The following is a 12,074-nucleotide window of genomic DNA, read 5'->3' as shown; positions in this document are numbered from 1 at the left end:
GTTATAAGACTTATTCAATTGTTTAAATGCATATAATTAATATATTACCTGTTATTACGGCACTCATCTCTCTCTTATATCCTTTGGTTATTATCTTCTTAATTTTATTACTATTATGTTTAAGAAACCATTTTCTTTAACTACTTGAATAGCATTACGTGATATCATGGCTTTAATTTTTTTTGGTGGCACTAACAATATAATAATTTTTATACCATCGCGTTAAGATGACCCATAACAACAATTAATATATGTAATAATTTATAAAAATGCAGTAAATAACTTGTTATAATCGATATTGACATTAATTAAATTTAAGTGGTAGTATATATATTTTAAAGATAGTGATATTCGAGTCAGTTTATATGTATCTCATCTATTTCACCGAATACCTGCTACCTCTGACTTCCATCATCGACCGCGTAACTGTGTCCACTAAAATTTAAGGAGATGAAAAGAAAACTATTTAATATTTTTTATTAGGTACTATATATAGGGGGAAAAAGTCAGTTTATATGAATTAATGTACCAAAAAAATATTATATGAATTAAATCCGTGATCTAATATGTGCCTTAAAAAAATTATGTTTTTGATGTAAATATGTGGCTATGCAGGTAGAGAGATAATAAAAAAACGTGCCGCTCCAAACGGGGCATATACAAGAACCATAACTGCAATTCTATGATGTTTAGGATTTTTGAAAGTAAAATCCCTTAAATACCCCTTTATTTCTTTGCTATATATGTAAACCAATGAGGGCAAAATAATAATTATAAATTTTCATGGCTTTTCAAGATTCATATATTTCTGCATCATCCTCTCATCATTATAAAACTACCTCAAATTTTCATAGTCTCCATTAATATTAAACCAACAAGGCTAGGAGAAAAATATATTAAACAATAGAAAAAACCAGTCCTTTTCATAATTTTTTAAGGCTTTATATTAAAAAAACACTTTCCTTTTATTGTCTCTCATTTCCAGTACATATCAAATCTCTCTTACTGTTTGCTGGTAAGTTTTCTTTATGTTATAATAAAGACTTGATTTTTATTACTCAGTATGGTGTATTATTTCATAAAAATGATTTCTTTTTGGATTATAATAAAATACTTTTGTGTTTGTTCCATGCAAGGTGGAGAACAGAACAGTGTTGATGTTGAAATCTCAAGGTGGGATTTTTATGTATTGTTCATTCTGCAAAAGGGCATATTTTATTTGGGGTGGTGAGGTGGGGTGGGGTTGGGGGTAGGTTATGTCCCACCAACCCTTTTTTAGTTTAGGTCATAAATCTTACTTTCTGAGAACTGTGTCAGAAAAAGAGGAAAGAATAGAGCTTTGGACTTTGTTATATATGCAGATATATGGGGTTCTTGAAAAAGAGTACTAAAAATCAATTACATGTCATATCTTTAGAATGTCAGAATTAAAGATTTTATAATTTATAGCATATGTATATAGATATAATAGACCTAGAGAGGGTTGTTTATGTATGTGAGATATTTATGACCTGAGCCTAAAAGGGTGTCTCTGCTTTTGAGATTTCTGAAGCTTTGTATAGGTCTTTTTGTGTTCCTATATTTGGTACTCTGAAACAATATTCATGGCTGTTACAGCTATGGTTGTGTACTATTATATGCTTTTCTTGGGCTTTGATTATTTTCCTCTGCTACTTGGAGTTAAAGGGGTTGTTGTTATTCAGTTCTTTCTAGTGGCATTTTCAGTCTCTCTACAAGGTGGGGTAAGGTTTGCTGCACACTGTCCTTCTCACACTTCATTTGTGTGATTATACTCGGTATTTTTTTTTTTTTTGTTGTTGTTGCACTAACCCCTTGTGTTTCTGGTTTTGTCTGTTTCCTATAATCTTTTTGGATCTTCTTGCATCTACTATTGGATTGTATATGACTATTCTTAACTGGTTTTGGACTCATTAGTCTTATTTTCTGGAAATTTCATCTGACTAGCTTTTGTCTGTTTTCTATCACAATCCTTTTACATGTTTAATTTGACCTTAAGGTTCAATTAGTCTAAAAAATTGAACTATTTTTGTTGTTTTCTTGATACTTTTGCTGGAATTTCTAGCTGTTTTTAAATTATATTTGTGTAATCTGCAGCATAGAGAAGAATCTTGAGAAAACAAGCATTGGAGTGATTGAAGTTTGAGGGTTGATTTTGTAAGTATGTTATAAGAAGTTGAAAATGGCATCATCTTCTGCTGAAAACAGTCCGGTGCCACTCAGAGTAGCACCGCCAAATTATCATCCATATCCACCTCCATTGGCTACATATGAAAATGTTGTGGCCTCTCCTCAACTTTTTATGGATACTTTGCAGAAGTTCCATGCTGCTATGAGAACCAAGTTCATGTGAGTTTTTTTTTCTTCTTCTTGGCTTATTTGGAACCAATGCGTAATTGGTAAAGTTGTTGCCATGTGACCAAGAGGTCACGGTTCGTGGAAATAGCCTCTTGTAGAAATGCTGGGTAAGGTTGCGTATAATAGACCCTTGTCGTTTGGCCGTTCCCCGGACCTGCACATAGCGATGGCTTAGTGCACCGGGCTGCCCTTTAAACTCTCCTATCTTACCCCACCCGGCCTGTATCTATTTATTTTTTAATAATGTTAATGTAGGAGCAGATTGCGCGCACCTGGATAATTTCACTAGTATATATACCTTCCACCAGTACAGTTACCGGGCAACTTTGCACCACTTAGCATATTGAAAGAAATCACCTAGCATATTTTGCCCCTTATTGAACTTGCTTTCCCATGATTTTGCCCATTTCATTAAAGGTGAGGTGACACCCTTGGGTGCCCCCAACCCTGTTTCTCTTTCCTGTCACATGCTGTGCCTCCCTGCCATATGTTGTTTAAATATAAAAAAAATAACTGGAAATATCTTTTTTAAGTTGTTTTCGGCCTAATCCTTAGGCGTGATGTGATCATACTGCCTACTCGAAAATGGGAGATATGCTTTAAGTTGTTCTCTGATTCATCCTGATCATGCTTAAATAGAGATTCTTTTTTGCTCAAAGCAAAGCTCGTCGGAGCTTCTATTCTGTGGCGGAGCTATTTATGGTGAAGGGGTTCAATTGAACCCCCTTCGCCGGAAAATTGTACTGCGTGTATAGGTAAAACAAAAAGCATGTATATATAACTTGTCGAATCCCCTTATATAAAGAATTTTTTAAGTGTCGTGCTTGTTAGAATTTCTGGCTCCGCCACTGCTTCTATTGATCAGTCAGCCTTGGGTTTTCTCTGAGCTCCAATGAGTGGTCATAACTCATAACATCCCATTTAGTGGGCATTTCACCTAGTTTCCAGTGTAAAATAGCGATCAGGAATTTTATAGGTGCTAAATGATCTGCTAACTTTTATGCTTTCCTTATGCAAATATACTCTACCAATCTTTCAGACTTTTCTTGCTAAGTATCAAATGTTTCAAACATGAAATATAATAGGCTTCTCCGTTCTCATCATTGTCTCAGGTTTGTATGGTTCACTCGGTTAATTCACTAATGCTTCTGTTGGTTGTGATTTTTCAGGATCCCGGTTATAGGGGGGAAACCGCTGGATTTGCATCGCCTCTTTGTCGAGGTAACTACTCGTGGTGGTATCGCAAAGGTAATATAGCTTGATATGTAACTCAGACTCATTATCTTCAAACTTTTGGTGCTCTTTTTATTTTTTATATTTTGACATAAATGCCTTGGATTAATTGAGTTGAAATCCTTGTTGAATCTATAGCGGTTTTGCTCTTCTTACAAGTAGGATTTTTCAAATGAAATTGCAGGTTCTAGGGGAAAAAAGATGGAAGGAAGTAACAACAGTTTTTAGCTTTCCTTCTTCAGCCACAAATGCTTCATTTATCCTCCGGAAGTATTATATTTCATTGCTCCATCACTATGAAAGAGTCTACTATTTCAAGGCGAAGCACTGGACCCCTTCTCCTGGTTTGTGTAAACTCTTGCATTAATTACTTAGTTGTGTCGAGGCTTTTTCAATTGTAAACATAGATGTCCTGCAGACGTGTTGCAGCAAGTTTCACATGCTGCAGCTCCACCACATGGCTTGGCCGGATACATGCTTCCATCACCAGAAATAGAAGCTGCCACGCCCAAGTTGCAGATGATAGAAACAACATTTCCTGAAGGTTGCTTACTTGTCCTTGCACTTGTTCTCACTCCTCTTTTTTTGTCTTTGCTTCCTAAACATGTTGATAAGAGTTATTCCGAATCTTTATGTCATAGTCCATCATTCATGTCTTTCGGAAACCTTTTTGTTCATGTATATAGAAATTTCTGACATCCTTTTTCGAGATCATCAAGATGATCCTCCTCAGGAGAATAAGGAAAATAGTGGCTAGTTTAGTTATTCGGTATAACGTAGAAAAGATGGCATAACGTAGAACTAATCCATTTTGGGGGTGAGGTGGTCAATCTTTGGACTTAGTTATTCGGGGTAAACATCATCAATATAGCTTGTTTCTTCTCCCAAATACTTGCCTTATATGCTATCGTAACATATAGGTATTCATTCTACTCCGTTTGTTATGGCGTTGACTAACTTCTCAGTCAGTTTCTATGATACTATCGTCAGTACAGACAGTGAAGTATATTGAGATGTATGGAGTGAAGGGATATGATCAATTCTAAGAAGAAAATCAGTGCCATTACGAAGCGGATTTGGAATGCAACTGTTTTCTTCTAAATGTATAGTAACTCTGTGCCAGTCAAACTAAAATCTGTTGAAGTTTCAAATTAGAAGGAACAAGTTTTGTTACAATTACTGGACAAGAAACAAGAATTACTAAAACTGTTGACAAATTTGAATATTTATTGACTAACTAATCTAAAGATGATTGACGCAAGAGCCGGAGCCGGGGGGGTGGGGGTGGGTGTGTGTGTGTGTGCTAGGAACGTGGGAGTCTCAAAAACTTTGTATCTACAGATTCACATGATAAGATGAGTGCTCATCTATGTTGATAATTCTGTTTCATATTGAAGTAAAAATAACTTGAGAATGCTTTTATCTGTTCAATGGGGTTGGAAGTTCGATTACGTTCCTATTATAGCTAACAAATAATGTGTATAATCCCCACCGTGGAATTAGGCTTGTTACAAGAATGATGTGAATAGCAACAATTACATAATTATTTTGACATGGGGTTGTGACGTTGCGCTGTGGGTTCATGAGTTAATTAGATTTTATATTGCAGGCGAATTGCCAAAAAAGCTGAAAAGTATTTAAGGTTGTGGTAACCGGATTGGGGCCCTTTTTTGTGGATGTCTGTTTGAGTGATTCCTTACTATTTGATTATATACAGATTTTTGGAAATGAAGTTCCTGTTGTTAAAGTAATGAAATATTAAGATCTAAATATTTCTTTTGTGGTTGCAGAAACAGCAGCACCATCGACAGGTTCGCCAGTGTGTGGTGTCATTGATGGGAAGTTCGAGAGTGGATATCTTATTACAGTGAAGATCGGTTCCGAAGATTTTAAAGGTGTTCTATATCAGGTTCCAATCAACACAATGCATCAAGAGTTGCAAAATCAGAATCTACCTGTTTATAACACGGGGAAAGCAGCATCAGCAACTGGAGTAGTTCGAAGAAAGCGTAGGAAGAAATGTGAAATTAAGAAGCGCGATCCTGCACACCCTAAGCCTAACAGAAGTGGTTATAATTTTTTCTTCGCAGAGCAACACGCCAGGCTGAAACCTCTCTATCCTGGGAAGGATAGGGAGATTAGTCGGATGATAGGTGAATTGTGGAACAACCTAAACGTACCCGAGAAAATGGTAAGAAAATGATATATAATTTACATAGGGAAAAGGTCCAAATTTACCCCTCTATTTTACAAAATATCTTTTTACCCTCCGTTGTACTTTGGGTCATTCATACTCTTGCCGTTGACAAATTGTCTGGTACACGTCCTTGATTTTAACGGAACTCCAGCATGGACTAAGTGGATTCCACTGGTCAAAATACTTTAGGTATATGGTCCAAATTTCTCTCTCTACTTTTGACTGGTCGAAAATTACCCTCCATTGTACATGAGTTGGAATTACATTAGGGAATTACATTAGGGTATGAATGGCTCCAAAGTATAACTGATAGTAAAATTGAGATATTTCGCATAGTGCAACGCTATATATGACACTTTTTCCGATTTATATATTCCAAGGCATATACTTGTTCTTGTTTGTTTCATGCTAACTACTTCCAATGGTTATATTCTGTTGAGTTCAGATTTATCAGGAGAAAGCCTTGCAAGACAAAGAACGATACAGATTGGAGATGGAAGACTATCGCCAGAGATTAAAAACAGGGCAAGTTGTTAGTAATCCGCTACAAATGCAACTTCCTCTTGAACACAACGTTGATATGATGGATGTGCAGAGTGAACTTCCAAGTGAAAATGGAAACGTTTCTTGGAGTCCGGAGTACAGACCAAGTTCCGATAAATGTGCACAGAGCAACTGGGAGAACAACAAAGGCACAAACCCGAATTTAGATGCGAAGACTCCAAAGGCAACCAACAACGTGGCCGTGGAAGCATTGAGCGATGTAGAGGAATTCGAGTTGCTTAAGAGAGTAGACATGGTTGAATGTGAAGATAGAGAAATGCAGGAAGAAGAAGATGAAGCTGATAAACAAGAACTTCAACATAGTAAGGAAAAAGTTTTGTTTTTCCTAGAAGATAAAAGTTTATTACCAACTAAGGAGAAAATATAACATGGCATACTTAGTTAGTTAACTTCCTAGAGATAACACCTATCTTAACTATAGTTGCCTATTGACTTAGTGATTATTTGTTGGTCAATTGTCAAGTTTTTAGCATAGTTGGGACACAACTTGGAAGTATGAACCATTTTGATGTTAATGGCACGGGCTTACATTAAAGATAACTGTCTTTTGCTCTTCAAGTACTCTATGCATAGTTAAAAATAGGAGACTAATAGCCTGTTTGACCGAGTTTCTCCACGGCCAAAAAAGTGTTCTTTTAACAAAGTTGAGGTGTTTGTCCAAGCTTCTAGGAAGAAAAAAAGTACTTTCGATTAGAAACCGAAATAGTTTTTGATAAGCAAAAAAAAGTAACTTTTCTGCACATACGCTTTTGAAATAAAATTCCTTAGAAGCAGTTTCTAAAAGTTTGGCCAAACGCAGTTTCTAAAAGTTTGGCCAAACGTTAGTTCCTGCTCAAAAGTACTTATCAAATTGATTATCTAGCAATTATTCTATGTTATGCAAATACCGACCAACCAATCTTTTTTTCAGTTTATAATAACTACTAACTAGTGATGCTTATGTCATGTGCTTGTGCATTTCGACATTGATTTAATTAAAGTTCCTCGTAACTTTCCAAAGCTTTGTTTAATTATATCAACAATTTGTCAACTATTTTCTTTTGAATAATTAGAAGACTTTTCTTCTTTAGCTTAACCAACAAGTTTGTACGTTGTCAAAGCTATTCTCTTGAGTCTTAGTGATAGTGTAAGAGCCATTACTCAACAATAACATACTATTTGATTTTAAATAATTTATTTGGCTTTAATAGTCTTAGTGATATTATAATCAAGAAAAGTCAAAAGTCTTATGACTAAGGAAAGGGGAAAAAAAGTTTAAATTGCACTCTATTATTAGAAAATGATAAAGTCAACCCCTTGAGATGGGTTGACAAAACAAGAGGTATTTGACTTCGATTTTTATACTTTTATTTAAATAAGTAAATTCCAAAGTAAACGAATTTAGCACACTGATAATGATGAACAAGTTGTAAGTTGGAACATCATGACTCATGACAATCCTACAACAAATTAAACACTTTAATTTCTCTTTCAACGCATGGAATTTGTTCTTAATAATATTTTAAGTATTAACAAATTAAGATTCGTGCCGCGTAAGGTCTATTAAAGGGGATCTTATTCATCCCACCACAACTCCTGGTGGTCAATCGTAATTTCGTTCTTGCTTTTACATTACCTTCTATTAATGCCCGTAATTATTTGCACCAAGATGAACATGCACAAGTATGTTCTAATGAATATTGTTAGTAACTTATATAGTCTAGTTAAGAGAGCAAAAATACTTTATGTGAAATATAAATATAAACATTAGACAATATAAGATCTACCTTCGGAAATGGTCTCAGCTTTTGTGAAGCTTTTTGGGAAGACTTGACATGAACCACTTCTAAGAACATAGTAAAAAGAAATTTGTTGAAAAATGGGTAACTAATAGGTTAACGAGATCAACCAAAGCTTGTATTTGTGATGTTATGCAATTATTTTATGGTACATTAATGAAATATTGACCTAGCAAACCATTTATAATAATTGATGGACGTATATGCATGGGCGGAGCTCTAGGGACAGAAGGAGTTCATCCGAATCCCCTCTATCGAAATTGGTTCTAATTGACATTAGAGTAAAAGCTTAGTGGTCAATGGAGTACAGGAGAACCCTGAGATCTCATATTTAGACCCGCGTGGAGGCAAAAAATATTAGGTGACTTTTTTATATTTGTTCAAGCTTTGATAGTATAGAGTTACCAGGTACATGTATTGGTAGATTTTGCGGCGTCCATAATGCAACCTCAAAATAAGCTTAAAATATTTTATCAAGAACATCAAACCTCATAGTTTCTTAACAACGCGTATAAATTTTCTCATCGTAAAATTGAATCTTTTTTTATAATTTTTATATTCGAGCCAATTTAAAATCTCTTTTTTTTAATATGACGTGAGAACAATTGCGACTTGTAGTATTTCCCGTGTAATTTTTGAGTATCTAATTTTAACTTTCTTAAAACATTGAGTCAACCGAAAGCACCAGGCTGATAAATCACACACAAAGCAAACTTAGAGTCCATTAAAAACAAAAATTTACATGATGAAAAAAGGTGTTGAACACCCTCTTGAACAACATGTACAAAAATCCAACCACTGCCACATAAATCTTCCAAAAGAAAAAAAGAAGAAGAAAAGAAACACCTATGTATGCTCTTAATGTTGAAATATAATAAAAAGGCAGTCCGGTGCATAAAATATTCTGAATTCATACAACGTCCGGGAAAGGGATGTATCCCTAGGGGTGTGATCCAAACAGCTTGCCCTAATGCAAGTATTAGTGGATGCTTCCACGACTCAAATCCGTAACTTATATATCACACGGAAATAACTTTACCGTTACTCCAAGACTCCCTTCTGAAATATAATGTTGGTAAAAAATGAAAAAGAAAAAAATAATACATCTGTTGAAGGTCAGGATGAATCAGAAACTAAAAGTGCATCCCAAATCATGTCCATATCCAAAGATGGCATTCTACTTAATTGAACACCATCAATATTATTTTCTGATAATAACCTTTCTTGATTAATATTCTTCACCTTTTTCTCAGAATTTTCCATTTCTTGATTCTGACTGATCACATTCTTGATTTTCAATGTTGAATCATCAGTAGCTAATAGTACTTCTTTTGTAGATTGATCGTGCTCATTAGCCTTCTTTGTTTGTGTTGAAATTGCTCGAATTTTCGCCTCGAGAAGGGCTGCTGTATTCCCATTTATAGAATTTGCCTTTAATTGATTCTTCAAATGTGGGAAATTCAAATGTGCATAATCTCCTCTTAACATATAGGCAGCAGTATCATAAGCAATAGCAGCTTCTTCAGCAGTATCAAATGTACCTAACCAAACTCTTGTCCTGTTTCTTGGTAACCTTATTTCTGCTACCCATTTTCCCCAATGCCTTTGCCTTACTCCTCTAAATAGTTTCCCTTGAGACGTCGCGATCAAAGAAGAAGAAGAAGAAGACGACGACGACTTTTGATTACCTTGATTATAATGAAGTGATGATTTTCTTGATCCTGTTGTGAATTTCATTGGCTGAGTTTTTGTAGTACTAAGCCAATAGTCACTAAAACCTTTTGTGGTAGTACAATTTGTTAAGGTTTGATTCATTTTCAGCCAATTTGTTGTACTTGTTGTGGCTGCAGCCTGTTGCTGCTGATGGATTTGGCTTTCATCTAGTGAAGACATTGGAAATATGTCAGCTGATGTCCTGGCCAAAAAGAAAAACAAGCGTTTTGAGAGTTTGAACATACATTCAAACTTCTCTATAATAACGTTCTTTGTCCCGACATTTACTTGGCCACCATAGCGATATGGTATTACAAAGAACATACTATAATATAAGATAACATGAAAAATCAGTTCCAAAAAGAAAAACAAACGTTTTGAGAGCTTGAAGATACAACCAAATCTCTCTATAACAATATTCTTTGTCCTGATATTTTTTGGATGCTATAGTGAAATGCTGTTATAGAGAACATATAATATAAGATTTCCAACACAACATGGCCGTTATAGTGAAATGTTGTTATAAAGGTTGACTGTTATAGACATGTTTGACTGCATATCATAATCGCACCAACTATATATATACATATGGAAATAAAGGAGAAATTAGTGAAGAAAGTGGAATAAAGAAGAATTAGTGTCATACTTGTGGCTCTTGTTGTTTAGAGATTCTTCTGCTCTTTTTGAAATCTCTAAAATGGAAGGCTCCTGAAGAAACAATCCTAAAGTTGGGTAATTATTTGATAATGAATTTGGTGAAGAACATGTTTGATGATCAGACACTTGATTATGATGTTGAAAAGATTCAAGAAAATTATTCAAAGGAATAATATTGTTATTCCCTTGATCATTTTGAAGGAAATTGAGAGGAAAAAACTCAGAGAATTTTGTTGAAGAAGTTGAATCTGAACTTGAAACCAATCTTTCTTTCATGTTGGGAAAAGAAGTTATAGAACTCTCATCATTTAGACCTTCCAAAATGTGAGGATTCTTGAAATATCTTGATAATGATTCTATTGCCACTTCTTTATAACAAGTTGGCAATTCTTTTTGGATTAAGGATTTTGATTTAGGAGACTGATTCTCCATTACAAATCCAATAAAGGTGGGCTAGCTAGATTGGTATGGGGAGAAGAGGGAATGAGGGATAGAATTAAATGATACAAAATGTAGGCATTGTGGTATATATATTAATTTTCAAGCAAGATTATACTATGTACTAAAGGCACTTTAAAGGGTTAATAGAAAAATAGGACCACCGAGAAGAGGTACGGTGAGATGGATTAGGTCCTTTCACTTATAACTAGAGGCGTCCGTTCGAGCTCTAGAAATGAAAAAACTCCTTATATAAAACGCTTCTCCCTTTAATAGATAATACGTGTTGCAAATTCGGATTCGTCAAACCAGTATAAATTCGAATTAGTCAGATCAATATGTTCTGAACGCATGATAGGGCATTTAACAAGGAGTATGGTGGGATGGATTAAGTCCCTTCACTCTTAACCAGAAGCTTAGGTTCGAACTCCAGAAACGGAGAAACATCTAGTAGACAATACACGATGTAAATTTGAATAAGTTGGATCAGTGTAAATACAGATCAGTCAGACCAATATGTTCCGAATGCGTAATAGGACCATTAACAAGGGGTATGGTGGGATAGACTAAATCTCTCTACTCTTAACTAAATATATCTTAGTTTCGAGTCTTGAAAATGAAGTAACCCGTTAGTAGCAAGCGTGATTCCCCTTTAATGGGCTCTACATGATGCATATTTAAATTAGTCGGACTAGTGTGAATTTAGATTAGTCAAACCAGTAGGTTTTAAATGCATAAACAAATAAAAAAAAGGTTTTAAAATCTTGATCTGCTACATTTGGCTTGAAGAGCTCATACAAACATCATTCGTGCATCGCATTCTCAAATATTCTGTCTGATAAACCAATCCAAATGTGACAGCTCATGAGTTGTAGTGTTACCTGTCTTCTAAGGTTTAACAGGAGGGATGCATATTCTTCCATGATAGTGACTGCATAAAAGAACCTCAAAAACCCTTTGCTTTAATTTACTTTATTGTTTTGGCATTATTTCTTGGTTTTATTAGCAAATGATCATGTGATTTTCATTAACAAGCACATGATCAATTTCTCTTTTCACTTTTCTTTTGAGTACCCAAAATGGTATCTAAACTTTCTCTTCTTAGCAAGAATGATGCT

General features: G+C 34.9%; 2 protein-coding genes across 6 annotated transcripts; one reads left to right on the top strand and one right to left on the bottom strand.

The window, feature by feature from the left end:
- The first annotated feature begins 850 nt into the window (after positions 1 to 850).
- Positions 851 to 6,910, top strand: LOC104087122 (high mobility group B protein 15-like). 5 transcript variants are annotated; one of them, XM_009591526.4, is made up of 8 exons: positions 851 to 1,015; positions 1,137 to 1,173; positions 2,116 to 2,367; positions 3,546 to 3,624; positions 3,794 to 3,953; positions 4,028 to 4,153; positions 5,400 to 5,800; positions 6,252 to 6,910. In XM_009591526.4, the coding sequence occupies exons 3-8, from the start codon at positions 2,201 to 2,203 to the stop codon at positions 6,735 to 6,737; spliced, it is 1,419 nt and encodes a 472-aa protein (XP_009589821.1). In that variant the 5' UTR covers positions 851 to 1,015; positions 1,137 to 1,173; positions 2,116 to 2,200; the 3' UTR covers positions 6,738 to 6,910. The 5 variants fall into 5 exon arrangements, with proteins under 5 accessions (XP_009589821.1, XP_009589824.1, XP_009589825.1 ...); XM_009591529.4 differs by lacking the exon at positions 1,137 to 1,173; XM_009591530.4 differs by lacking the exons at positions 851 to 1,015; positions 1,137 to 1,173 and adding an exon at positions 1,240 to 1,737.
- Positions 6,911 to 8,841: 1,931 nt separating this feature from the next.
- On the bottom strand, positions 8,842 to 11,000 carry LOC104087123 (ethylene-responsive transcription factor ERF062-like). The gene is made up of 2 exons (XM_009591531.4): positions 10,508 to 11,000; positions 8,842 to 10,063 (listed from the first exon to the last, which is right to left on the bottom strand). Exons 1-2 carry the CDS (start codon positions 10,948 to 10,950, stop codon positions 9,265 to 9,267), a joined length of 1,242 nt encoding a protein of 413 aa, XP_009589826.1. The 5' UTR covers positions 10,951 to 11,000; the 3' UTR covers positions 8,842 to 9,264.
- Positions 11,001 to 12,074: the final 1,074 nt, after the last annotated feature.

Source organism: Nicotiana tomentosiformis, chromosome 9 (genome assembly GCF_000390325.3).
Source record: "Nicotiana tomentosiformis chromosome 9, ASM39032v3, whole genome shotgun sequence".
NCBI lineage: Eukaryota > Viridiplantae > Streptophyta > Magnoliopsida > Solanales > Solanaceae > Nicotiana > Nicotiana tomentosiformis.
This window is presented reverse-complemented; position numbering and strand designations above follow the sequence as displayed.

What these genes read in the sequence shown, in the direction of transcription:
- LOC104087122 (XM_009591529.4), top strand. Translation starts at nt 2,201, where the DNA reads ATGGCATCATCTTCTGCTGAAAACAGTCCGGTGCCACTCAGAGTAGCA. An exon ending in AGAAACAACATTTCCTGAAG is followed by an intron (nt 4,154 to 5,399) that starts GTTGCTTACTTG and finishes TTGTGGTTGCAG; the next exon opens with AAACAGCAGCACCATCGACA. An exon ending in TAAACGTACCCGAGAAAATG is followed by an intron (nt 5,801 to 6,251) that starts GTAAGAAAATGA and finishes TGTTGAGTTCAG; the next exon opens with ATTTATCAGGAGAAAGCCTT.
- LOC104087123 (XM_009591531.4), bottom strand. Translation starts at nt 10,950, where the DNA reads ATGGAGAATCAGTCTCCTAAATCAAAATCCTTAATCCAAAAAGAATTG. An exon ending in CTAAACAACAAGAGCCACAA is followed by an intron (nt 10,064 to 10,507) that starts GTATGACACTAA and finishes CTTTTTGGCCAG; the next exon opens with GACATCAGCTGACATATTTC.